Genomic DNA, 27971 nt, shown 5'->3' on the forward strand with positions numbered 1-27971 from the left:
TGCGCACTGCATGGAGGGAAACCGCCCCGTGCCCGTTAGCCGTGACCGCGCGCGCCCCCTCCTGGCCGTTCTGGGAACGTCCTGGGAAATTCTCAGCGAGGTAGTCACTAAGCTGGGGCACTGTTCCAGCCAAGACTTTCCTCTATCGGGCCGTGTCTTACCCACAGGGGCTGGAAAACAAAGAAATCTTTGGGTTTTTTGAGTGTTGAATGAAACGAAGAATTTATGTATGTATTTGCATAATTTGTACTGCTGTAAGCACTGGCCGCATAAATACAGACTACTACTTACACATGCTAAATGACAGATGATTGTGTTTAACCATGAAAATATTTCGGTGAAACCAAATTTTCACATTCTTTACACGAGTTTTCCATTTCACTTTCATCTTCTTCATTTTTAAAAAAGCATTTCTGGTCATTTTTAAATATGTGAAATTCAGTTTATACCAGACAATTTCTCCAGCATCACCATCTTGATCGTGAGAGCTTATTTTAAAAGTTGCCATTTGGTGACATACACATGACAGGGTCAGAATGCAAACCTAGAGGAAGCTACATACCTGTTGTTAACTCCTTGGCTGATGTTTTCCATGAAAAGTGCTTTAGAGATGGCAGTTGGATGAAATAACTTCCATCAGTCCCATAAGTGACCAATTTTATTACCTTCAAATAATAACTTCCATCACTTCACAACCAGAGGAAGACTTGGTGAAGCAAGAATTTTCTGCTTTGACCTAAGAGAAGGCTGTGGTGTTTCAAACTGACCACCTACCATCCCCAGATTGGCAGTGGGCATGAGGATAGCAACCCAATACCCTGGTGCATGTTGCTGGTGCCAGAGAGAGCAGTATGGACCTTATTCTAAAATAGTTTTGGTTGTGGGTCTCAACCAGTCTGTAGGCTCCCTCAAGGAGGAGTGGAAAGGCTTCCTTTGTTTTGCAGGGTTAAAAGTATTCTCTGGGCTGAGTCGACTTCACACGCACCTTTTCCCAAAAGCATTTAAAGGCATGCATATTTCTGGCCTAAGAAGCCTGGGCAATTTAAGGCTAATGGGTTGAGGTGCAATTTTTCATAGGGAAAATAGAGCATTTGATGCTGTCTGCAGCACGGTCGCGTGTGTTTATGTGCACACTGCTCTCAAGGAAAATGTGACCCACAATTGTTTAGGAATCACTGGTACAAATGTTTCACTGAGAGTAACAGAATGAATACACGTCCCCGTGTTCACTCATTCATGCATTCGCTCATTGACCAAATATGTTCCAGACCTTATTTTGGTTCTGAGAAGTAAATGGTAACTGACAAAATGTCCCTACCCAAAGAGCTCCCTTCTAGTGAAGAGGGGCGTGAAAAACACAAGGAAAAGCCAAGGAAACAATCAAACAAAATAAAAGAAGTTGTGGGAGAGTGTCGGAGAAGCTATCCCCTTCCGTCCAAGGCCCGTAGACCCTGCGGGAGCCGCTGTGGATGATTGGGAGGATCCGGTGCACCAAGCGAAGCTGGCCGAGCAGGCTGAGCGATACAACAAAACGGCGGAATCAATGAAGAAAGCAGCAGGGATGGATGTGGAGTTGACAGCTGAAGAAAGAAACCTCCTATCTGTTGCATATAAAAATGTGATTGGAGCTAGCAGAGCTTCCTGGAGAATAATCATCAGCATTGAACAGAAAGAAAAAAAAAGGGAGAAGACAAACTAAAATGATGGGAGAATACTGGCAAATGGTTGAGACTGAGCTAAAGTTAATCTGTTGTGACATTCTGGACATTCTGGACAAGGTTTTCTAATTATAAAATCAAAGAGGACTACCGCAGGTATCTGGCTGAATTTCAGGAAGGAGGTTGCAGAGAACAGCCTAGTGGCTTACAAAGCTGCTAGTGATATTGCAATGGCAGAACTTCCAACGCATCCCATTCACTTAGGTCTTGCTCTCAATTTTTCTGTATTCTACTATGAAATTCTTAATTCCCCTGACCATACCTGCAGGTTGGCAAAAGCAGCTTTTGATGATGCAACTGCAGAACTGGATACGCTGATTGAAGAAAGCTACAAGGACTCTACAAGTATCATGGAATCGTTATGTGATAATCTGACTCTATGGACTTCAGACATGAAGGGTGATGGTGAAGAGCAGGATAAAGAAGTGCTGCAGGATGTGGAAGATGAAAAATCAGTGAGACACAAAAGCCAACAAGAGAAACCACCTCTGACCACCCTGCACCTTCCCATTTCACCCCTCTTGGAAATTCCCCCATTGTCACTGAGAACCACCAAATCTGACTTTTACCTTTGGTCTCAGAATTTAGGTTCCTGCCCTGCTGTTTTTTGTTTTTTAACAGTTTTCAAAAGTTCTTTTTTTTTTTTTTATCTTTTTTTTATCCTAACTTTTAAAAATTTACTAGTGAAAAGAATTCACTAGTCACCAATGCAGGTTGCTGAGCACTAACTCGATATGCTGAAAATTGATGATAACAAGGAGAAAGAATCAAGCAGTAAAATAACCCTTGGCCCTAGGCAGCAACTTAACCTCTCAAAGTTCCAGTTTCCTCATTTGTCAAATAATGGTACTAGCAGTGCCTACTTTATAAGAGTTTTGTAAAGATTACATAAAATAATAGCATATGGGATCCCAGGAAATTATGAAGTATTGCATGCATGTTAAAAATAGCTGTTATTACTATGGGAACAGTTTCCAAATGAAACAGATCTCCGAAGATGAAACAGACTCCTAGCATCTGGATTGACGTGCTTACAAGACCCTGAGGAGCAATTCAACATTCTCAGTCTCTGATCCAAGCAGCTTACCTAAGGGGTTAAGTGTAGATTCTCTATTCTGATATGATTTGCAACTTCTCCATCAAAACCTATGCTGGGTTACAATTGCTGTAGTTCCTCACTCACCACGTACAGAGTATGCTCCCTAAGGTCCCAGCTAATGGTCCAAGCTGCATGTCCATGTACTCCCTGGGGTCTCCTGCATAACAAGGTCCCTGGGGTTTATCATCACTGGAAGAAATCTTGGTCCTTCCAAAAGAATCATTAGAGGGATGGTGGCAATCTAATTGTGGTGACTTATTACCTTGCCTTCCTAGTTGCCTTCTGGCCAGTGCTTTCACAAAGGTCACCAGCTTTGGGCACCTCTGACTCTTGCTGACTTTGAAGCCATAAATCGCTGTGAGAGATCATTGCCTAAGAACTTTGACTTTGCTGGGGATGTGCTGGACCAGTGGTCCCAAAAAGAGAAGGTATAAGATGATGGGCTTCCCTTAGACGCTTAGTGTCCACCTATCTCTCAACCTTCCATTTCCTTGTTCTGTGGTCTGCTTTTAATTCCATTCTTTCATCCCTCTGGTTTCCTTTGTTTGCCCTCGTCTCTCCCCAGGGAAGAACTTTGCTCCTCAACTATGTATGGCTGCCTTTTTCCTCAGCCCCATCTCATCATGATTACTCACAGAGTTATGCCTCTTTCCCTTCATTTTCTCCAAGTCCCACACAGTCACTCTCTGCTCTCCAATTCATTTGTTGGGGTTAGTCACAAAAAGCAGTAATTTGAGCTTTGGTTTTACGAATAGTTATTGTTGCCGTGACTGGGAAAGAAACAGAGGTTGAGAAGAATAAAGCAATAAGCCTTATGACGCATTTAGTGTAGCCTCAGGTCAAGGTCCCTGCTTACCACCCCCCACCTCCTGCCAGGTACTAAGCTGAACATTTTACCTACCTGTGCTTACCAGAATGCACTGCAAGGGCCTGTGCTTCAGAAGATACACTAGACATACAAGGTACTGAATATGCGGAATCAATCCTTCCTATTAAATAGAGGGGAAAGTCTTCCTTCAAATCCATTGTCTTTAACAGTGCTCTTACACTTGGTAAACTCACTTTTGAACAAAGAGTGGGTAGAAGCTGAAAATCTCTAGATAAAATTTAAGGACTATTTTATTTTCAGTATACATATTTATTTTTCAGTAACCCACTTTCAGCAGGTGGTACCGATTTTCCCATATGGTGGTAAACACATTTTCCTTCTTAAGTAAAAGTAAACAAGTATAAGTGAGTCGATGTAAAGAAGAATACAAAGAAGAATACAAAGATAGATCTGGCAAAATAGTGATTCTCAAATGACTAAAGATTGAGAAATACTGACCTATATTATTTCATCAAATCCCCACCACCACCCTGGGGGGTTGCAGATAAGGAAATTAACCTCATAGAAGTTAAGCTACGTATCCCAGGTCACCAGTTCCAAAGGTAAATGAACCAGCTCCTGATCTTACAGAGCTTTCATCCATAGGATCGGGACACATCTGTGATACTGCACAGTATAATGGAGTCCCCTGGAACGTAAGCACAAAGCTGCAGGAACACAGAGAAGTCAGAGAGGAGAAGTGGGAGCTAAGAAAGGCTTCACCAAGGAAGTGAAATGGAAATTGGGTTTTGAAGTATTTTCCAACCAGGGAAAGTAAAAGAGCATTCCAGATAGGGGAAGAAAGGAGGAGTGATATTTTCCCCCAGGTAATACGTAAAGCAAAGAGGTTTTGCAGTACAGATGACTCACTTTCTAGAATCATGTATAAGAAGTTTCCTCCAGAAAGCAATCAAGTTGATGCTCCTCCAGCAAAGGCCCGCCATCTTATTCTCTGTTACCTATGAAACCCAGAGCTTGGCCTTTCGGGTAAAAAAAAAATGATAAGTTCCTAATCAGTCTTAGTCCATTCATTAGGGCTTTTGGTTGGAACAGAATCTAACTTAAGCAAGAAAGAAAGTTATTGGAGGGGGTGGGAGGGAGACGCAAGAGGGAGGAGATATGGGGATATATGTATACATATAGCTGATTCACTTTGTTATACAGCAGAAACTAACACAACACAGTAAAGCAATTATACTCCAATGAAGATGTTAAAAAAAAAAAAAAGAAATTTATCGGAGGGATGTGGAAGAGCTTGCAGAACGGGGTTGGAAGCTGGAGTTTTAACTAGGACAGGAACCACGACAGATGCATAAGCACCAATAGCCAATAGACTGCTCTAACCATTTTCTATCTTTTTGTTCTTCTCAGAAAACTCAAAATCAGGGAGAGAAGGTATGATTGGCCCAACTTGGGTCACAGGCCCAGGTCAGGGAAGGATGGGCACCCTGATGGGTTATCTCAACAAGGCTGTATTTGAGAGCAGTTGTTCCCCCAAAGACAAACCGGGGTTCTGTTACTGGACTCCACCAGCACAGGGGCTGAGGGGAAGTCACTGAGGGTGTCCCATCTATTTGATGACCACTCATATAAGCCTTCTCCTCTCTTTCCCATGTGCCCATGCATGCCCAGACAGGAGACAGACCAGCCAACCCAGCCCTGTGGTGAGTGAATGGCAAAGGGGACGAGGTGAAATGGAGCTTTGGAGAACTGGGCTCCTTGTCCCAAAAGGCTGCCAATGTGCTCATCAAGCCCTGCAGCCTAGAGAGAGGAGACAGAGTGGCCGTGATTCTTCCCCAAATCCCAGAGTGGTGGCTCATAAACATGGCTTGTATGAGAACAGGTCAGTGCCAATACTTAACATTTCTAAATCATGCAGAAACAGAGACTGAAAGAAGAGGTTTTTCTAAATTGTTAGTTTTGATTGAAGTTAAGTTTACAAAGAACAGAAAAATAAGAGTTGAAATTAGGAGCAATCATGATGCAATAATAATAAAACTACCTTAAGAGGTAAGTATTACTGTGATGCCCATTTTGTAAGAGAGGAAACTGATGTTCAGAAAGGTTAAGAAGCTTGCCCAGAGTCACAGATCTAGAAAGCTATGCAACTGGGACTTAAACACAAAACTCTATCAAAGCAAATGTGGGTACCAATGCCTCTTTGCAGTGCTGGTTATGATGTGTTCATCCAGATGCTCTAGAACTAACTTCTCTGAATATATTTGGATTCTCCCTGACATGGAAGTACAAAAGGAAGAAAAAGGATTTTATAACACAAGGATTTGTAAGACTATGGCTGTAGGTTCCAGCTGGAAAACCTCTGCCTCTTTCCAGACAGAAAGATTAATGTATTCAATGACACATTTTCTCCCACAGTAGTAATTTATAACATACCCCAAATAAAATTTCTATAGGATTCTTTTCCCCTCTATTACAGAAGTCAGCAAAAACCATGGCCTATGGGTTGGCCATCTATTTTTGTAAATAAAGTTTTAATGGAATACAACAACACTCACTTCTTTTACATATTGTCTATAGTTCTTTTTGCTCTACGACAGCAGAATTGCTAATTGAGACAGAGATGGTATGGCCCACAAAGTCTAAAATGTTTACTATCTTGCCCTTTACTGAAAAGGTTTTCCAATCCCTGCTCTAGAACACAACATAAATGTTTATAAGTCAATTAAAAATAAATAAGAATACCAAAGGATATACTACTATACAGAACACGAAAACGTTTGTTGCAATATCATTTATAATAGAAAAAATGGAAACAACTATATAGGAACAATTAAATAACTTATCAACTTAGCTGAGAATAAAGTTTAGTGGAGGTGTGTTTATTGCTAGTTGAAATTATGATGCCTCAATTTCATGGGATGTCATTAAAAAGATAATAATAAGGATTTCATAATGGTGTTGAAAAATGCTCTTATTGCCAATATTAAATACAGCAATATATAAAATTCTTTTTGCATTCACTATAAAAAGGAACTTGCAAATGTGAAACTGTGGGTTGGAAGGAGATTAAAGGTGGTTTATTTGTGAGAAAAAATGTACTAATATTACTTAACATAATGTATGCAATTTGTGAAATGCTGAGATTAAAAACAAACCCACAAGCTGAATGGTCAAAAATATACAGTTAATTAAATCTTAAACAAGCAGCTGAGGATTATGTTCTCAAGCTCAGAATAATTAAATCTTCTGAGTGAATATTGAGATGCTAGTACTAAACACCACATGGCAAAATATTTTGCTTTTGCTGTGAAGTGTATACAGTCTAAAATTCACTAGAAGAGAACTTCCTCTTGACCCCCAACCTGTCCATTGAATACATTCACATCACAAATCCACCAAGAGTACTAATAATTTCTGAGCCACTAAGAACAAGCGGTTTGCAAAATAAATAATCTTATATTTTTATATTGAGTGAATGATAAGAGATGTTTTCTTGATTAACTTCCTTATCATCACATATTTATTCATTTTCTCAAGAGGGGATGACATGTAAGAGCTTTTAAAATATATGCAGTAATTAAAGTTTCCTTCCTAGGAACTCAATTCCACATCTCCCTATTTAGCTGACTTCAGGAAACTCACCAAGAAATAAGGAGTCTGGTATATGACACAGGTCTTTGGAGTCTGGGAAGCGTATCTTTGAATCTTGGTTCTGCCACTTACTCACTTTGCAACCCTTGGGCTGGTTGCCATCTATACACTGGGATTAATTTTAAGTGAGATAGCAGGCACTTATCAAGTACTCAATAAATGGTAGTGGCGGTTTGTAATGCTTTACATACATTCCACTTTCTTCCCATTGATTTGCTTTAGAAAGTGCAAACCGTCTTCCCTCTGTTTTTCATCTAATTCTGCCATATATGTTCTTCTCATAAGGAACTAGTACATTAAAATCAGGCCCATCTCAGGCCAGTGTTTATAATTATCTTTTTTTTTCTTTTTTAATTTATTTATTTATTTATTTTTGGCTGTGTTGGGTCTTCGTTTCTGTGCGAGGGCTTTCTCTAGTTGCGGCGAGCGGGGGCCACTCTTCATCGCGGTGCGTGGGCCTCTCATTGTCGCGGCCTCTCTTGTTGCGGAGCACAGGCTCCAGACGCGCAGGCTCAGTAGTTGTGGCTCACGGGCCCAGTTGCTCCGCGGCATGTGGGATCCTCCCAGACCAGGGCTCGAACCCATGTCCCCCGCATTAGCAGGCAGACTCTCAACCACTGCGCCACCAGGGAAGCCCAGGCCAGTGTTTAGAATGAAGTGAGAAGCTGGGATAAATTAAGCATTGCCAAAGTAATGTAGGCGAAATTTGATGATGCCAGACCACTGGGAAGACCCAGGTTTGAGGGCTGACTCTACCACTTGCCAGCTATGACCCAATCTCATATTCCATCAAATGGCAACAACTACATGGACCTACACGGTTGCTTAGAACAGTGGTCTCCAAGCTTTTATGGTTACACAGTCTATCAATAAAAATATTTGGGACACATATACTCCCATCTGGATATAGTTATTTAAGTTGTTCTACTCTGTTAATATAGTATGTATATTATAAAATACATACGAAAATGAGATAAAGTCATAAACAGAATTCTAATATCTCAAATAAATTTTTTTTTAATTCTCATTTCTTCTCTCATCCCCAGTGGATTATCTTGCCAAACTCACTTTGGAGACCACTGGTTCAGAGGACTGAATGAGATGATGTTCATGAAAATGTGTTATAACCTGTAAAGTGCTATTTAAGTGTTACATAATAATGACTCAAATGTTCCACAAAAATGATACATAATAATAGCCCACCATTATAATGCCTACTTTATACCAGACACTATTATTCTCCCCATTTTACAGAGAAGGAAAGGAACACACAGAGAGATCAAGTAACATGCTCAAGGTCACAAAGCTAGTAAGTTGCAAGGACAGGATCAGATCCAGGGACTGTCAGACTCTGAAGCCAGTGCTCTAAGGATCTCCCAGGGATCAGGGTCCTGTGGGATGTCCCTGGGGACCAAGGCAAGGATAGCTGAAGGTTAGATTTCGTAGCTCCTTGCCACCCAGGCACAAAGTCCAAGTTTCCACAGTCCACAGTCTACTCAGGGCCCTCCCTCTTTCCCAGGGCTTGTCTTCATGCCAGGAACAACCCAGCTGACAGCAAAAGACATCCTCCATTGGCTGCAAGCATCCAAAGTCAAGTGCACTGTAGCCAGTGAGGAGGTGATCCCAGCAGTGGAGTCCATTGTTTCAGAGTGTCCCGGCTTGAAGACCAAATTCCTGTTGTCTCCACACAGCCAGAATCGGTGGCTCAGCTTCCAAGAGTTATTTCAGTGAGTATTTTCCCTGCCTCATCTGTAGTGCCAGCAATAACACCAGTCACAACTACATCTCAGAGTCTCCTTGATTCCAAGGACTCAGCATACTGTGGGTTGATCTAGGCTTCTTCCCAGGAAAGAATCACCTAATAAAAGGTGTTTAAGGGACTTCCCTGGTGGTGCAGTGGTTAAGAATCTGCCTCCCAATGCAGGGGACACGGGTTTGAGCCCTGCTCCGGGAAGATCCCACATGCCGCGGAGCAACTAAGTCCGTGCACCACAACTCCAGAGCCTGCGCTCTAGAGCCCACGAGCCACAACTGCTGAGCCCACGTGCCTAGAGCCCATGCTCCGCAACAAGAGAAGCCACTGCAGTGAGAAGCCCGTGCACTGCAATGAAGGGTAGCCCCTGCTGGCTGCAACTAGAGAAAGCAGCAACAAAGACCCAACACAGCCAAAAATAAATAAATAAATTTATTTTTTTTTTTAAAGTGTTTAAGGACAGAAGGAAGGGATGTAGCTCTGCTTCCATTTCTCTGCTTCCTACCAGGGCCTGAGATGAGTATCCTGCCTGGCTTGGCTCTTGCTTAACTCCCAACACTCTCACTGCCTTGACACCCTCTGGCCACCATTTTATTCTGCGAACATGGCCCATCTCAGGGCCTTTGCACCTGCTGTTTCTTCCATCTGGAATGCTCTTCCTTAGTCCTTTTCACAGTTGACGCCTTCCTGTCAGATTTCAGCTCTAATGTTTTATCATCAGTGAGGCTGTCCATGACCAACCTGTCTAGAGTAGAGTTCCAAGCCACTCTATCACATCCTGGTGTTTTCTTCATGGTACTCATCACTATCCAGATATCATATCCATTCATTTGTTCCTTTATTTACTGTCTATTTTTCTGCTCTACAGTAGGTGTTGACAAATTAGGGCCCATGAGCCAATTCTGGCTCGGTACTCACTTTTATAAATAAAGTTTTATTGGAACACAGCCACACCCATTTGAGTACACATTGTCTATGGCTGCTCTCATCTTACAAGAGCAGAGTTGAGTAGCTACAGCAGAGACTCTATGACCCTCAAAGCCTAAGATATTTACTATCTAGATCTTTACAGAAAAAAATTTGCCAACCCCTGTCCTAAATTGTAACTTCCCAGAAGGCAAAGGCGCTGTTTGTCTGTTTGATTGATCACTCTATCCCCAGTTCCTACCATTTAGTTGGTGCTTAAGAAATACTTACTGAGGAATGAATGAACAAACAGATCACTTACCCTCAGGTTTCCTCATATGTAGAATGGAGATAATTATACTGCACATATCTCAAGTGTTGTTTTGAGGATAAAATAAGCTAATATGTGAGAAAGTGCTTCCTAAACTGTAAAAAAAGGGAGTAAAATGTTAATTAATAGTATTATCCTTCAAAGAGCTGTTAAGTAGCTTATGTTTAAAAAAAAATTCTTCCAGAGAAGCTTATAAAAAGAAGCCATATAAACTCTGTTGAATAAAGGCAGTTTCCTTTGTTGGAATAAAATGTTATCCTACTAGCTAATGTAAACCAAATCCTATTGGTCAATCCCAAAATTCTCTCCCAAGGCCACGCCACAGAATGCTGTTTGTGTCTTTCATAAACTGAGTACCTTTGGATAAGTCAAGTAACATCTCTAAAATTCTGTATCTTAGCCGTAAAATAGGGATAGCATAGTATCTACACAACTGAGTTGTAGAAGAATCAAATGTGATGAAGCATGTGACGCTTTTAGCATAATACCTGGCACAGAGTAATCACTCTGTAAGAATTACAGTAATTATAATTACTATTATGATTATTCTCAAGTTAATAAAGTCATTCAGCAGTGTAGTAATTCCCTAAGGTAGTATTATTCAGATTGAATATGCACATCCCTCAGTAAAATATTTTTTACCACACTCTAATACATGTTTATTTCTTTATAAATTATATACATGTACTTTTGTGCATCACACAAATATCAAAAATAAACATTTTAAAGAATGAATTCTAAAATACATATAATTTGAAGTTCTCCTATTTTCTTCCCCATCCCAGTTGTCTTGCACATCGCCTGGGCAGCAAGTTCCCCCACTTCTAAGACCCCTGTCCTAAACAACCCTGCAACATTCGGCTGAGTCCCCAAGAAACCTTAAAGATGCCACAAAATTCACAGAAGACAGAGGACTTTGAACTCACATGAATTTCACATTGAAATTTACACATTTGGGGAGTATTTTTCAAGATAAAGGGAATCCCCACTTAAAGCCAACAACTTTGGAGTGTCATAACTCCAAAAATACCATGGAAGAAATATCAGAGCTAGACTGGTCTGCCATGTTCAGCCACCATCTTGGGGCCCATATTTTGCAGAACCGCCTCTGCAGAGCACAGCTGTGTGGAGACAGGAAGTCAAGAACCAATGGCCATTTATTTCACCAGTGGGACCACAGGCTCTCCCAAGATGGCCAGCACTTTCAGAGCAGCCTCGGAATTGGGTACACCCTCTGTGGAAGGTAGGCAGGAAAACTGTTTTTTTAAATTCTCCCCTGAACTACCAACATGTGTACCCGATTGCCTAGTTGGCACATCTACTTAGATATCTCCAGTGAAACATCTACAAAATAGAACTCTTAATGTCTTAGCTCAGTAAATGATACCATCTAACCAACTGATCAAGCAAGAACTTAGGAACTGACCTTGATCCAATCCCCACAGCAGCATGTCTGGCTCCTTCTCCTTTTTGCCAAGTAAATTTACCCACCCAGAAAGGCCTAAAACTATCATATTACTCTATTTTCTTTCTTACTGAGTGACCATGAGATGAGCACATGTTAATGGAAGAGAATAAGAGGTTGTAGACATCACCTCCAGTCATGACCTTTAATTAACCACTGCTGACATCTTTGTCTTTCTCCATCATACCACTTATCCCATCATGACCCTGTGCAGCGCTCCCACTGTGTACTGGATGCTTGTGCAAAAAGACCTTAATAGGTATTTGGGCAGAAATCTCCATTTGAACCACAAACAGAAGTTATAATCCAGCACCACGGATCTCCCCTTTTCAGCACAGGATAGCCCAGAGTTTCTCAGTCTCGCCACTACTGACATTTTGAACCAAATAATTCTGTGTCATGGAGTGCTGTCCTGTGCTTTGTAGCATGTTGAGCAGCATTCTACCTGGCCTCTACCTACTATATACCAGTAGCACCTCCCTCTCCACCAGTGATGATGACCAAAACTGTCTCCAGACATTGCCTAGAGTCTCCTGGGGGGCAACCCACCCGCCGCATCCCCAGTTTAAGAATCACTGGGAAGGCCTTTAAGGGCAACTGAACATTTTTCCAGAGACAACCAGAGCTCTACAATCCCAGCACTCCCATCACTCCCACCCTAAAAAAAACCCACAACTACATTTATACTGTCTTGAAGTTAATAAAGTCTTATGACTTGAAGCTTATATTCAACTTAGCCAAATCACCTGAACATTAGATGAAGTTACAAAGTATATTTATTTAACTAATATGAATTCAATACATAAGAAGATAAAGAGAGAAACAATTTAAGTCATCAGAGTCACCCCTTTCTCCCCTAAACGTGGATGCTTCAAAGCCAAAACAAAACAAATGGGAAAAGGACATCCTTTGTTTCCCCAAGGTGTAGACATCTAGGAGGGAGAATGCTATGAGAAACAGAATAAAGCAGATATGAATCTTCTCTTTTCCTGATCAACTCCTTGTGGCCCTCAGAATGTGAACATCTTGCTCACATTTCAAGATTAATTCAAGGGCTATTCTATTTTGAATAGACACAATTCATGTCCTACCAAACCCTACTACCCATTTTGGGGCTCACTGTATCGGTCGGGCTGTTCCAAGCTTTCTCACCTGAGTCCTGTAGGGCAGCTGAGTAGTAAGACACTGGTTAAAAGCTCAAGCTCCAAAGTCAAACAGGCAGGGCTCTGCTACTTTCTAATAGTGGACCTCAATCACTCAAGAGGACCTTGCTAAGCCTGCCTTACCTCCATCCATAAGAGATAGTTAAGAGCTACCTCACAAGGTTCTGGAAAGAATTCAATGTCAGCAGCATGCTTGGTGAGTGAGATACTTGACAAGTGGTAAGTGCAGAGTACAGATTATTCAACACTGTTCTTTATTATTTGGGAGGCCTTGGGAGAATTCTTTAACTTTTTTCAGCCTCAATGTCTTCATTTATAAAATAGGGTTTGTGAAGATTATGAGAGTGCTCCAAAAGCCCTTGTAACATAAAAAATGTTCAATTAATATTAGCTGCCATATTTCTTGGCTCATAATAAGTGCTTAATATCCTTATTAGCATTTTCTCCGAACTTTTCCTCTCTTGAATAACCTGCTAAAATGTAAACTCCACCAGGAATCTTTGTTTTAATCATAACATGCCCCACGTGCCTAGAACAATGTCTGGCAAGAGAGTAGGTGCTCAACAAATATTCACTGAATAAACTTTCCTAAGACTTGCCTCTCCTAGCTCTTTGCTTGTTGCTAATGTCCTAGTTATCTGGCAATGAAAGCCACTCATATTTCTCTCCCCAAAGACCCCATGCAACTCTCTCTTCAGATATAAATTCAAGAAGCTGCGGCATTGCCTGATGGGAGGGGAGCCACTCAATCCAGAGGTGCTGGAACATGGAAAGTGCAAACTGGACTAATGCTATACAAGGGCTACGGACAGACAGGTGGTATGTTTAATGGACAAAGCTTAAGTTTACCCTTTCAACCCCAGGACTGCCAACTGAGCCCCTGAAGTGCTCCCACCATGCTCTACACTGTGATGGTGTTTCCCAAAACTTCTAAATTGCCAATTAGGTTTGACTGAAGGGGAATTATGATTATTACTTGGTCTTCCTGCCTCCTCCTCACACAGGATAAGTCTCAGAGGTGTTAGGGGTTGAAGAGGTGCAGAATTGAGTAGCTCATCTTTCCAATGCACTGGGAAGGACCCCAGAGAGCCCCAGTGGGGAGTTACAAGGTGCACTTAATGGCACTCTTAGTCAAAAGGAGTGATTTTCAAAGTGTGGTCCTCAAACCAGCAGTATCAGTAGCACGCAGGAATTTGGCAGAAATACAAACTCTAATACCCCTGCCCCCTCCCTGACCTACAAATGAGAAACTGGGATGGGGCCCAGCAATCTGTTTTAACAATGTTCCAGGTGACTCTGATGCACACTCGAGTTTGAGAACCACTAGTCTCAGATAATATATTTCAGAAGATGAGACTGAATACTGGGAAAATCAGTCAAAGCTGGGTCTTGGATTTCATTGTCATGATATAGCTACAGAAAATGAAATTTTACATAGTTATATAAAACATGTCCTCTTAATAGGGAATAATTTGTGCCAATCAGAAAGGGCAAGAAATTAAACCAGGTTCAGTGGGGAAAGGAGTACTACCCTATGATGTCCAGGTGGGTAATATCTAACTGGTTCAATAAAGAACCAGTTAGTGTTCAGCATTGGTCCAAATTCCTGATGTGTCTGAAAAACAAATGTATCAATATAAATTGATTTTTTTCCCTGCAGGTAGTGAAAGCTTTTGTTGTCTTATCTGCACCCTTTAAATCATCCAACCCAGAGAAATTAACTCTTGAACTTCAGGATCATGTAAAAAAATCAACTGCACCGTATAAATATCCAAGAAAGGCAAGTATTGTGCGCAAAAGTTAAGTGTGTGTTACCAAATAAGGATCTAAACTAGTAAGTATATAGATTTTACTAGCTTTTGACTTTATAGTAACTCATTATATAAGTAGAAGACACCTGTTTCAACTTTAGCCCTAAGAATTTTGCTTTAAAATATTTTATATTAGGACACTACAAATGTCTGAAGAACTAGAATCTTTAGTCAACTCTGCAATACAAAGTAACTACTAAGGATCTTTATCAGACTAATCAGTCCCATTCCATATGAGGAAAAAAAATTATTTTTTTAAGACAGCAAATTGTTTTTAAAGACAGCACCTGACTTATCTATCATAGTACTCTTGGGCCATTACACACTCATAAATTCAAAGCAGGGTGCCTTTAAGTATCAAGTGACCAAATTTAAGGCTCAGGATGAAGATATTATCCAAAGAAACTGTGGAATCTTTCCTGAAACCTTCTTCTTCAAAGGAGGGATTTAAGCATAATTCTGTATAAAGACACACAGATGGCACTGCAATTTCCTTCTAGTCTTAGAATCCTATTAGTTGATATTGACTGATCCTCTACATGAGAATTCCATTTCGACTGGCATCATCTCAGCTAAAATGTAGTTAATTTCAACCTAAGAACTAGTTACATTTTCTCCATTCAAATCACTAAATTAGTGACTAGTTGCTTTTCGGAAATGTTTGAGGACATTTTAAAATACAGTAGTCATATCCTGAGGGAGAACAAAAAGAGTAGTTTACTGTCATGTCAAGTCAGGGAATAAGGGGAAAATTGTATAAACTCAAAATTATCTCTAAACCTCCAGGACCCAGCTCTTAAAAGGTCAAAAGCCAAGAATTAACTTGATGTTTCTCTTTGCATTTAGTTGTGGCCTCCATTTCCCTGGGGCAATAGAGACCCAGGTCTGGTTTGAACTGGAGGAAAGCAATAGAATAAAGGGATTATTCTTCTGTCAAAGCATACAGGTGAATTTGCACTAAAAACCAGTATGATGGCGCTCCACTGTCATCTTTATATATAAATGGAACAGTTTCTGGTGACCAAGGCATCCAATTAGCTTCAGTTAAGACAACACCCAGACGCTGACACTCAATGCCAGAGAGTTTCATGAAAGCTCTCCCCTATTATACTGACAGTTGGGAGAGTAAAAATGGAATCAAGTGTCTCATAATACGTTTTTCTGTTAATTAGGTGGAATTTGTTAAAGAACTCCCAAAGACGATCACTGGGAAAAATCAAACACAACGTTTTAAGAGACCATGAATGGGGTTGAACATAGCCTGACAAGAACACTGTGGTATTAAGTAGTTAACAGGGCTGCTTTCTTTTAGTCCTTGCTTCCTGATAATTCAGTGACTACTCTCTTAAAATGCTTAAGATTTTTCCTGGTTGAAAAATTCAACTGAATTTTTGTTTTGTACTTTGCCAAAAAATAAATAAGTAAAAATCTAAAAATATTTGGGAAGAAAATTGTTACTATGACCAAACAACAAAGGCAATGATTAATGACTTGTAGTGTTTAAAATAGCAGGGGTCAAATGATTAATTAGAGAAGCACAACAGACAATGAATTTATCTTCTACCTGATTAATTCAAAATAAAGATTAGAACTATTCTAACAGAAATGCTCAAGACAGAATTTCTTCTGCTTAAAATCTTTATATACTACTAATTCTTTAAGGTGAATTAAAATACTAATGTTAAAGTAAGGAATGTAAAGAATTCAAAAGCCAATTAAGTGAACTTAATTAAGTACTGTACTATACATTTTGAAGCAAACTCACTGTAAAATATCTAATGCTTGAATAAGATACAAAACGCTTAAGAGTTTTTAGTTATTCAAGAGCAATTAATAAATTTTTGTGTCTTTACTTTTTGAACAATGTACATGACTTTTGATACATAATTTGACATAAAAACATCTTTTATGATATATCTACTTTATGACAATAAAGCAAGAGATTTACTAAGAGGCAGAAAGAAAAAGGAGAGATAGAGAACACCAGTCTTTAGGGAACAAATTTATTTTGATTTTTCTGAAAACATCAGAAACTATTAAAAACAAGCTGAATATCTGGCCATACCAAAAGCAAAATACAAGTAAAAATAACATTTAGAAACCATGTTTAACTAAAGGGAAACATGTTTTAAAATATCAAATTTAACACTCTTTCCTCCACAGAGCGAAACAAGTTTTACTAAACCACAACACTTAAGTGGAGTTTAACTGACATAATTTTTTAAAATAAAAATTAAAAGGACAAAAAGCACTCAATTCCCACCCTGGAATCTCGTCATTTATAGAATAACATGCTCAGATGTCAGTGAAAATAAACAGTTGGTAAACCTGAAAATAAATCTTTCAATGACTGAATTCAGATTCCAACAGAACACAGTACTACCTTACATTTGGGGAAGAATAGCTTTTGTCACACTAAGGTCTTACCAAATACTGGTAAAAATAAATACAAAAGAGGATTAAAAACAAACTACTAAATCAAAATCTTTCTGTAGAGTAGCAGCTTTCAAAAAATAAAAGGAACCCAGTTCCAGAGGGTTGTACGTACATTCTGTAAGCATACAGCCAATTTTATTCCCAGAGTCTTGTACTATCAAAATAAAAGTTATCTTTGTCTTGGAAAAAGTCTGATGAAGGCACCAAAATCCTATCATCCGTGTTCCCCCAATGATAGTTACAATGCTCCTATCATCCTTTCAAGATAACTTCAACTTGTTAAGAGTTAACATTCTAAATATCTAAAGATATATAAGGAAGTTCCAGCCTCATCTGCACCAGCAAGGCCCTTTCTATTCTCTTTGCTCCTCCCAAATCCTTCGTTTTACCGGCAGGACCACTAGCCAGGAGGATAAAAATATATTTCCATGTTCACTAGCCAATAAACAAACATAGCCATTGGTGCAGGAAGACTTAACACTTACAGTACTTCCGAACTTGTTAAAACTTAATAAAATCCAACTCCAAAAGCTAATTTCACGACCCCTTAGTATTCTCAATCCGGACATTTAATTTTGCAGCCCTCTTTGGTGTCTGTCTCTTCCATCTTTTTTCAGTTTTACCCTGGCGGAACCCTTGAAAAAACTTTCAAATTAAGGGGATCTTCAATGTATATGAGTGTGAGCACTAAGTTGAAAGACACTCTTGTTTCACAGAAATCCAGAACTGTCAGAAGAGGACTCTGAGTTCTTCCTCTTCTCTCAGTGAAAAAATCCCAGGCTGAGATTTTGCGAAAGGGTTCCTCACCCAGTCACACACCAGTGTTGGGAAAAGGAGGGGAAATGTTATTTAATTTGGTTTTGCAGTTCTGCAAGAGCAGTTTAAATAAGGCCTGAGACTTGTTGCTTTCTTCATTCTCAAATCCAAGTGGCTGTGGAAACATTTCAAGAGTGCCTTATGCAATGTAATTATTCCAAAGAGTCAGTTTCTTTTAATCTAAGACTCCTGTCACTTTTAAGAAAAAACATTTTCCTCCAGGCCCTTGCGGAAAACTGTTCATTTGTTCTTGCAATGAAAAAATGTCTCCTAAATAGACTAGTTTCTGTAGCCATTCTTCGTCTTCAAAGCATTTAGCAAAATCTAGCCTAGTATTTTATTGTACTTATAATTTACTGGTAATTCACCTTTCAACTCAAATATCCTGTGGAGAACTCTTCCTCTGATAAGTACTGGATTTCTGTATGCAGGAGATTTATGTGCTCTTTGTTCAGGTTTCGGTTTTTTTTTTTTAAACATTCTTGCATAAAATGGATCTTTAATTAAGTTAACCATTTTTGTAGCATTATTTAAAACTTTCTTCATTTCATCTCCAAGTTTTTAATATCAGCACTTCTCTGTGAAGAAAGCAGTGTGCTATAACATCAACGTCAGGATTTTCTTTTATTAAAATGAGGCAAAACTTGTCATGGAGCCAGCCACTGATGGGGCACCAGGAGTACAGATGACAGACTATTGTTTTTCAGATATGAAGACCTACTAAATTTATACTGACCATTGTTTTGGGAGGCTCCTAGCAGGCAAAAGTTTCCTTGAATTTCCTCATCATTTACAAATCTTACAAATGCTACAGCATGACAAATATTCATGAAATCTGTTGATTCATCAGCAACTGCTGCTGCTTTTAAACAAAACCTCTTTAGCATCATGTGACATAAGTCAATTTATTACATTGAGAGAAAAATCTTTTTAATTTCTTGTACTGCTCCTTGACCTAGCATTTTAATGTTGGTACTGTTAGATTCTTACCAACTATGTGAATTTTTCTTTCCTGGAAAAAGTTCTGCTACTACATAATTTGCTTCCTAAACCTTTTCACTGAATGTGATTTTTTGAACAAAAGCTTTACTGTCTTGATATTCCAAAGCCATTAAAATAATCATCTTTATTTGTCAAGGAGCTATGATTTATAGTTACAACTGCTGAAGCAAATGTTCGGTTTGTAAGTTGCATTTCACAAAGGATATGGAATGGAACAGCTTGAATAATAAGTCCATTTACATTGTAAAGTAGCTTACATTGTAAAGAATTTGCGTGCCTTGCTGCACTAGTATACTGTAATAACTCAGAAGACTAATTCTTCATAACTAACCTCATCAGAAATATCTCTAATTGTATTCCTAGAATGAACACTTCTATCTCACACCTTGCCTCCAAAAACTGCAGCACTGCACCGTCAGATTTGGTTGTAACAAATGTTATGAAAACATAAAAATGGGCATAGCTTCCACTGCAGGGAGCGCGGGTGCGATCCCTGGTTGGCGAACTAGGATCCCACATGCGTCGCGGAGCGGCCAAAGAAAAAGGCGGGCGGGGCATAAAAACTAAACAAGAAAATCACAAAAAGTACAAAAACTTCACAAAACAATACACTTCTAACCTATATGGCCCATGTTTTTGCAATGTTTACAACAGGGTGGCAGGGGACAGCTGAGTTGCAAAATGCAAAAATTCCTTCCTTAGAATGAAAATTTCCCTCTGAGTTTCGATTTCACAGAGCTTGCTCACTCCCGTAAGTCAGCTGACAGTGCAGAAGCGGGGGAGTGGGGAAGGTAATCAAGAGGGAGAGGCCAACATCACCCTCCCACCACCCTCCGCTCTGTGCAGTAGCGTTCACCAATTTATCCATAGCCTCTTCTAGCTCAACCAAATGCACACTGCCATATAGGGCTGAAAGATCTCTAACAAAACTATTAACGGGGATGCTCAATTATTGTGAGTACAGCATTATGCAGCACACAAACTCAAAAACAATATTTTTAGTAACAATTTTATATAGAATCCCAGCAACATCCCACAGAACCGCAGTTGAGAAATCCACCTCCAACACCAAACGATTTTTTTTCCTATGAGAGGTCATTTTCATGTGACTCAGATCCTTCTGTGACTTGACTTGCAAGTTCAGGTTTAGCGGCCCCCTCACTCACCACATGTGTCTCAGATCCTTCTGTGACTTGACTTGCAAGTTCAGGTTTAGCGGCCCCCTCACTCACCACATGTGTCTCAGATCCTTCTGTGACTTGACTTGCAAGTTCAGGTTTAGCGGCCCCCTCACTCACCTCATGTGTCTCAGATATTGGTTCTGTCTGACCCAGCTCCTCACTATCCTCTGGTACCACCTGCTGGTTATTTTTTCCTTCTGCTGGGTCATTTTGATTTGATTTGTCACCAGATTCCAATTTAGCTTCTTTCCCATTTCCTGTTAGCGCTGCCTGCTTTGGGTTAAGCTGTGACGAGTCCTTGGCACTCTTCACCACCTCCTGGAGATTGTATTTTCTGAACAATGTGTAATCTTTCACAACACTCAGGCAACAGACAGCTTTAATGATTTCTACTACCACTGTGTATTGTGGATTGGTAAGATCTACTTTATTTTCCGAATTGAGGCTGCCTACTATTCCTGTAACAAAAATAACAGGAAAACAGGCTAAGAAGGATACCTTTAAGCTTGGCGGATACAAAAACAATCTTTCATCTCCTCCTATTTAGAATTTGTTAAAACAATATGTATATACTAGTCCACTCTTCTACATGGACTTCCATCAAATTCCCTGAATGCTTTAAATAAATAAATACAAATAAAATCCTGAGACATTTAACAAGAGCAACTTTTTCCCCAAAGAAAATTCAATCTTGATTTGGAAAAGACTTTAGTATCTAACTACCAAAAAAATTTCATACCCAACATATTGAAAAGTTAGGTTTGATATTATTTAAGTGCATTTTAATATACTTGTTCTACACTCAAAAATGTAAGCCTTAAATCTCAAAAAAAAAATCTTATAAACAAGTATTTACCATGGCACACCTATGTAAAATCACTAAGAGAAACATACCTGCCAATTCTTTGATAACTTCTTCTCTATTCATGTGACTGTTATTTCGAGATTTATATACAATCTGAAATGTCCCTTTGTTTGGAGCTTTAAACCAGGGTTCCAAAAATGTTTCTGCATATTTTTTCATGTCTTCTAAGAAAGCCTTGCATGTGCCTGAGATGGGTAACATTCGTAGAATAACCCGAGTCTTCTTCTTCTTGGTTTTGTATATATCTTGGAGAATATGATGCACCAATTTCTCAGGTTCTAAAATAAAAAGAAAAAATCAGCACAGAACAAACAGGTAAGTTTAAAAGTTCTCAGACATTTTAAACTCTTCAAACTCTCTAAAATGAATTTTCATTGGCAGTGACATAAATTGACAGTAGAGTAGAAAAAATCATTATAATGAATTTTAAACAAGTTTAACCAACCATTTTTTCCAATTAATATTTCTTTGGTGCCTACTCTGTATTAATACTGTATCTCATATTTTAACTCTGCTTTTATCAAAAACAATTGTTCTTGAAGACACTGGAGTTAACTTATTTGTGATGTCTAATTTATCTGACGGCAACACCATGCTGTTGTTTTCCTGTATCAGCAGCAACTATCCAAGTAATAAACATTAAATAGTACATGCTTTTTTACAAAAACAAAACAAAAATCTGCAAGTCACTTAAAAAGGTTTAATCAATCCATTAGCTAAGTTTGTACAGAAGTCTAGATTTCAGACTTCAGAGGAGCCCCAGAGCCATGAACGCACAAGATCATAATGTAGTACTCAGGAGGCATCCTGACTATATACGAGTCTGTTTTGGGCTGCTCAGTGTTTTCAATATTTTTAAAGTAGTTAGCTACATTTAAAAACCTAGAAACTTCTCCAGATTTCCAACTTCTTTTGAAAAATCAGAAGCTCTGGCTCTCCTAAGACTACATTCCCAAATGGCTGGAGCCATTCCAAACTGCCTGGGGTTGAGTAGCAGCTGCTCCTTTTAGACAGAACCGTGTATTCTTCTTTTGCCTAAAGTTACATACAGATAAAGTGGCAAAGCCAGGTTTCCACTCCTAAGCCCTATGTCCACCACCCCATTCTACCTCTCCATATGCCTAGTGCTAACACAGTGTAGAGAGGATGCAATCAAATGATTAACTGAGCCATGCCCATGAAGCCATTTTCTAGGCAGTGTTCTCGGAGAACAGGTGTCCAGATATTACAGGATCAATAAATCTTAAAATGTATTAGTCAGACACACCTATCCCAAGTGTCCTGATGAAGACTACATTATTTGCTCCACTCTCCACTGACTGGAATCTTCTCAGCCTCATCTCTGTAGATGCCTTAATGTCACCAACTTCTTTCTTCAAGGCGGCCTCCACATCATCATCTTCTCCCTCACTTCCAGAGGGTTGCTGATCCTTGTCTGCAAACTGTTTGCATAAAACTAATGAGCAGAAATGCCACAACAGCTTATGTTAAAAGCTCTTAATGAACTACTCATGTTGAAACCCCCAGTGGCAGATGATTCAATATTGACAATAAAGCTTCTTATTCAGACACCATTCCCTCCAAAATGTGGAGGAAGAAGGGAGTTCTCTCAGACTGTGGTACATATCATTTGAAAATGTTTTCTAAAGCATCTTGACAGTCTGGGGCAGAGGGAAATGTGCTCATCAGATGAATCATTTCAGGGTGGACCTTAATCCTATCAATAGATATGATTGCACCTGATATGACACTCTCCTTTCATGAGATTGAACCAAATAGTTACGAAGTTAAAAATCCTTACTCCTGTTCTACTGAAATAGTTCAAAAACTTGCTCAAGCTGTCGGTGTAGACAAGACATGCACTTGTTGCCCACTCTGCTCCACTAACGGGATTGCCAATCAGGCACTAATGGTAATTTTACACATTTATGGAGATTTTATTGTATACCAGGATGTTATTTTATGTATATATGCAATTTTTTTAGCCAACCTTCTGAAGTTCTATCATTATTCTCTTTTTTTTTTTAATTAATTAATTTATTTATTTTTGGCTGTGTTGGGTCTCCGTTTCTGTGCAAGGGCTTTCTCTAGTTGTGACAAGCGGGGGCCACTCTTCATCGCGGTGCGTGGGCCTCTCACTATCGCGGCCTCTCTTGTTGTGGAGCACAGGCTCCAGACGCGCAGGCTCAGTAATTGTGGCTCACCGGCCTAGTTGCTCCGCGGCATATGGGATCTTCCCAGACCAGGGCTCGAACCCGTGTTCCCTGCATTAGCAGGCAGATTCTCAACCACTGCGCCACCAGGGAAGCCCATTATTCTCTTTTTTATCTAGCTCAGCAGAATTAATAACATGCCCATCCCCTGAGCTAGTAAATGACAGTACCTGAATTTAAATGCCCTCTGTACTATGCTCCTCCGTTTAATTCCTTGGGGTGTGCATGTGTGTATTGGTCCAAATCCTAAGCCAATAATATAATTATTTCCAAAATGGGACAATGAGACTTTATACAGTATTGTTTCAAAAAGTTCTTACTTTTTGAAATGTATTTTTATATGCATTTGAGAAGTAACTAGCACTAGTAAGTACTAAAAACACTATTTTAGAGATGCTATTGCTTAGGACAAACACATTACTACAGCCATAATGTTCAAATGGTGGTAAGATATGGCAAAAACCTTAACGACGAATGAAGTGTGCCCTTGTGAACTTGGACCAGCTAGTACCTAACCTACTTCAACCTCAGTGTCCTGGTGAGCAATACTTCACAAAACTACGATGAGAAGTAAATGTTTCTGAAAGAGCTTCAGAAACAACACCTGAACCGCAGGAAGCAATCTATACATGGGAGCAACCGTGATTAATGATGGGGAAAAAAAGCCCAAAGTGCAAGCATTGAAACACAAGACCAGGTAGGGGTCGGGAGCCGAGACCTTGCGGAGGGGCGGGGAGGGCGGGGAGGACACGGAGGCGAGGACACGCCCCCTCACCGCCACTCAAGCGGCCAACCTCGCGCATGCGTATACAGGTAGCCGGCCTGCCACCCTTCCCTCCTCTCACAAAGGCCTGCTGGCCCGCCCTCCCCGGGGCCGGTACCTTTTCTGGACCGTACATGTCGTCGCCGTATTCGTTGAGCAGGCTGTAGGCCTCCTCCACGCACTTGCGCTCGTTCATGTTACAGGTGATGAGAATGCCCTGTAGCCCGGGCTCCAGCTGCCGGGGCCCGCCGCCATCACAGCGTCGAGCCCGTTTGGCCTGCACGTACTGAGCCTTGCCTTTGCGCTTCCCGCCGCTAGGCTGAGGAGACTGCTGGACGGGAGAGGCCATGGTAGGTGAGAGCTGAGGCAAGCGAGAAACGTGCTTCTCGAAGACCTTCGCGCCCTCACCTCTGCTGGCGCGGGCTGATTACGTCAGGTGTGCGCGATGACCTCCCCTAGTCCCTCCTCCAAGCCTCATTCCCGGCTCCGCTGGGTCCTAAAGCCGGTGGGCGGCAGGCTGCCTAGAGGTGGCGTGAGGCCCGCCCCTCGCCAGGATTGATAGGCACTCGCTTTCACCTCAACCCCGGAAGAAGGTGTTTCCCTGGAGAAGTGGCCTGCCGCAGGTGGAGGTGGCTTTGCGCGTCCAGTATCAGCGGCTTTGCAGCCATTCCAAAAGTGGCGGTAGTGGCACTTTCCAGAACGTTAATGCCAGTTCAAGCTTCCTGGATTCTGCAACCATCCTTGGCACCTGTTCCTCCAGCCTACCCTATAATTCTGTCAGCTTCCCAACTTTTCAGCCTAAATTTGCAGGAATATGTTTCTAATGTGACTTACAACCAAGAATGGTGGTTTGTCACACTGCTTTCTCTGGGGTTTTATCCCTAGTCTCAGCAACTATCATGTTAATATATTATCTTTTAAAAATCGTTGAAAAGATGCCACTCTTGAAGAATGTGTTCAGGAGGAGTAAGTGCTCCCCACACTCACCCCCAACTACTCCTCAGGTACAAAGTTGTTGCCAGATTTCAGTTACTACAAATCCTGGAGGAGGTAATCTGCAAAAGGGGCACTGAACTGAGAGTCAATAATCTTTGATTCTAACCCCAGATTTACCACTATTTCCAAAAATCTTATCACCATCTCATTTTTTCTTTCATCTTTGCTTCCGCCTTTACTTTTCAGAGTGTCATCTGTGGAGATTGCATAGCATATATTTCTGGAGGTCCTGAGTTGCTTGTGAAAGGCAGTCTTATTACACTGGTGTTGCTGCGGTGTCAGAAGGCATAGAGAAAGCTGACTGGAAAACTTTTTTCTTTTCATCCTCAGTGCCTAGCATAGTGCCTGGCCCATAGTAGGTGCTCGAAAATGTTTTCGAATTGAATTCCACCCAAAAAATGTTCAATAAACAAAAAGGGTTAAGACTCACGCTGTTGAAAGGGAAAGTACGCCCCAGTCCTGATCCCATTAAACCATGTCAGAGAAGCTGGAAAAGGGCATTGGTCTCCCCCAGAACCTCTCTTTCACTAGGTGAATTTCAGTTGCCCATACACTACCCTCTGTCGTTATGATCTTAGAAGTTAGCATACAGATAAAAGTTAAGATATATAGTTTGACCCCTAAGCATATTTGAGTCCTACATGCTGGAGGTATGGAGGCAAATCAGGAGGCAAACTTGAAAACCAAACTCTGTTGTATTTCACGTTTGCTATGTTGGGAGAAACCCTATTAGGTGAGAAAAATATGCAAACTTCCAACCCCCAGTCTAGATATCAGAATTATATAAATTTCCCCCTCATCCCGTGGCAACTTCACATGACACTTCCACTTTCTTCTGAACTAGGCCCTTAATCCAGCTCTAAATAACTCAGCCTGTGTTTATTCTTGATTTTTCTTTATTCTTTTTCGTTTTTTTCTTCATGACTATGACATCATTATATCATTTAGAGAGAGATTTCCTTGGCAATGCTGGAAACACAATTGTACACAGTTTCTGCTTATGTGAACTTTCACCTCCTTAGGGCACCAATCATGGTCAGTGGACTAATATCTATCACTGGGCACTAAGGGCTCTATGATGTGGCTTGTAAACCCCTCTTGTGGCTTCTGTATTTGTGTTTTATAAAGAAGAAATGTTGACATTATAGAAAGTGGCACTTGACATCTTGTGGAGTGTATAATGGTGCTCTGAGGAATTTGCCTTTTATTCTAACTAACCTATTTGCTTCACATATTCAGGAGGGCTTACAGTCCAACAAGTGAGGGGTTGGTGTAAGACATTCTAAATTTCCTTTTGCTTTCTCTTCCTAACCTTCAAAGTTACTACCATTTAACTTATACTTGTATGTTCAGTACAGAATCCGTTCTGGCCCTGAACACAACACTCTTAGATACCCTTCATGTTCTGACCTCGCTATCCCTCCAGGGTTTCCTGCCTTATTCTCTTGATACCCAGCATCTTCAGATAATAGATGTTCTGATGCTGAACCCCAGTATCCTCCTGACTTGATTGCTCAACACCTGCCACCTTCAGAGTTGGTATCATGTAAGATTTAAGAGCCCAAATTCTAAAGTCGAATCAAGTTCAAATCCCAGTTCTGCCATGTCCAGGCTGTGGGAGTCCGAGCAAGTTACCTAAGTCAAGTTTCTTCATTGACTTTAATGGAAAAAAAATTTAATGGAAATGATAATACCCACATCATGGGTTACTGGGAAAATTCATTAAGGTCAGGCATGACAAGTGCTAAGCTCATAGTTACTGTTCAACCAATGTGGACTTGAAAACAGTTGTGGCTCACCGAAGCCTAGATTTTTTTTTTTTTGGCACTAGTATCCATTCCCCAATCCAGTCTCCTAAATTCATTATTTATCTCTTAATCTCTTATTTCAGTGGTTCTTTTGTATGTGTAACTTATTGAAAGTTAAATTTAATCCTTTTAGGAAAGAAGCTAGAAGGGAAATAAATCAAAAAATAAAATAGTGCAAAGTAAAATAAGATAAAATACATAACACCTGCATGCCCTTACCTCTGCCAATTGGCTCCTGCCAATATTTGATTGAATGACACCCCAGGTGTTTCACTGGATTTGTCTCCTTGGCTGACAGCGCTTGTGTCACACTTGCACTTTCACACCCGCAAGCTACTTAAGAAAGATGTCCAACAGCCTCATCCCACAAGCTGGAACCTAAATTTGAATGCATGTGAACTTGGGTCTATCCCTGGAGAACCACATTTGGCCTGGCTCTTTGCTCCTATGTGCCCCTTCACTCAGCCCTACTGGGTGTTCATAACTCCTGATCCTGGCCTCCCCCAGTTTGCTTCATCCCACCATTTCTGGAGTCTCAATTTTGACAGGTATGCTTCTCTAAGGCAAATTTTGCATTTTGTGGACCTAGGTTCTTGAAGGCAAAAGTGAATGAATCTTTTTTTCTCCGATTTTCTTCTCCAGTTTTATACCCTATACATGTATGAATCTTCTTAAAACTTTTCCTGACGTTTCATGAGTACTTTCTCCCTACTCATTTGAGATTTTGTTGAATAATCTACGTTTAAATTTAGTTGTTTTATTATTTAGTTCTACTTCTTTGAGTATTTCTAGATCCCCCTCCTGCTTCTTACTTCTACTTTATTATTTAATTTATTTTTATTTTTGGCTGCATTGGGTCTTCGTTGCTATGCGTGGGCTCTCTCTAGTTGCAGCGAGTGGGGGCTACTCCTGGCTGTGGTAGGTGGTGCTTCTCATTGTGGTGGCCTCTCCTGTTGTGGAGCACAGGCTCAGTAGTTGTGGCATGTGGGCTCAGTAGTTGTGGCTCACAGGTTCTAGAGTGCAGCCTCAGTAGTTGTGGTGCACAGGCTTAGTTGCTCTGCGGCATGTGGGATCTTCCCGGACCAGGGCTTGAACCCGTGTCCCCTGCATTGGCAGGCAGATTCTTAACCACCTGCACCACCAGGGAAGCCCCTTACTTCCACTT

The 27971-nt window shown here is 40.5% G+C and overlaps 1 protein-coding gene and 2 pseudogenes across 3 annotated transcripts; 2 read left to right on the forward strand and 1 right to left on the reverse strand.

The window, feature by feature from the left end:
- The first annotated feature begins 10 nt into the window (after window positions 1-10).
- LOC309613169 (14-3-3 protein epsilon pseudogene) lies at window positions 11-3209 on the forward strand (annotated as a pseudogene). Its single transcript has 2 exons — window positions 11-100; window positions 1397-3209. The product of its transcript is annotated as a 14-3-3 protein epsilon pseudogene (transcript).
- LOC309613170 (acyl-coenzyme A synthetase ACSM4, mitochondrial-like) lies at window positions 2453-18218 on the forward strand (annotated as a pseudogene). Its single transcript has 10 exons — window positions 2453-2590; window positions 3093-3245; window positions 5318-5528; window positions 8817-9024; window positions 11388-11530; window positions 11943-12011; window positions 13614-13734; window positions 14380-14460; window positions 14570-14695; window positions 15899-18218. The product of its transcript is annotated as an acyl-coenzyme A synthetase ACSM4, mitochondrial-like (transcript).
- Window positions 16714-26951, reverse strand: THUMPD1 (THUMP domain 1 NAT10 acetyltransferase adaptor). Its single transcript, XM_082362588.1, has 4 exons — window positions 24121-26951; window positions 22294-22468; window positions 21056-21304; window positions 16714-20619 (listed from the first exon to the last, which is right to left on the reverse strand). Exons 1-4 carry the CDS (start codon window positions 24349-24351, stop codon window positions 20066-20068), a joined length of 1209 nt encoding a protein of 402 aa, XP_082218714.1. The 5' UTR covers window positions 24352-26951; the 3' UTR covers window positions 16714-20065.
- Between the last annotated feature and the right edge of the window lie 1020 nt (window positions 26952-27971).

Source organism: Balaenoptera borealis (assembly GCF_965194805.1).
Source record: "Balaenoptera borealis genome assembly, chromosome: 16".
Lineage (NCBI taxonomy): Eukaryota > Metazoa > Chordata > Mammalia > Artiodactyla > Balaenopteridae > Balaenoptera > Balaenoptera borealis.

Coding starts and splice junctions, on each gene's coding strand:
- THUMPD1 (XM_082362588.1), bottom strand. CDS start 24,351: ATGGCCTCTCCCGTCCAGCAGTCTCCTCAGCCTAGCGGCGGGAAGCGC. Junction 22,469..24,120: donor ACATGTACGGTCCAGAAAAG/GTACCGGCCCCG, acceptor TTATGCAAACAG/TTTGCAGACAAGGATCAGCA. Junction 21,305..22,293: donor CATCAGGACACTTGGGATAG/GTGTGTCTGACT, acceptor TTTTTATTTTAG/AACCTGAGAAATTGGTGCAT.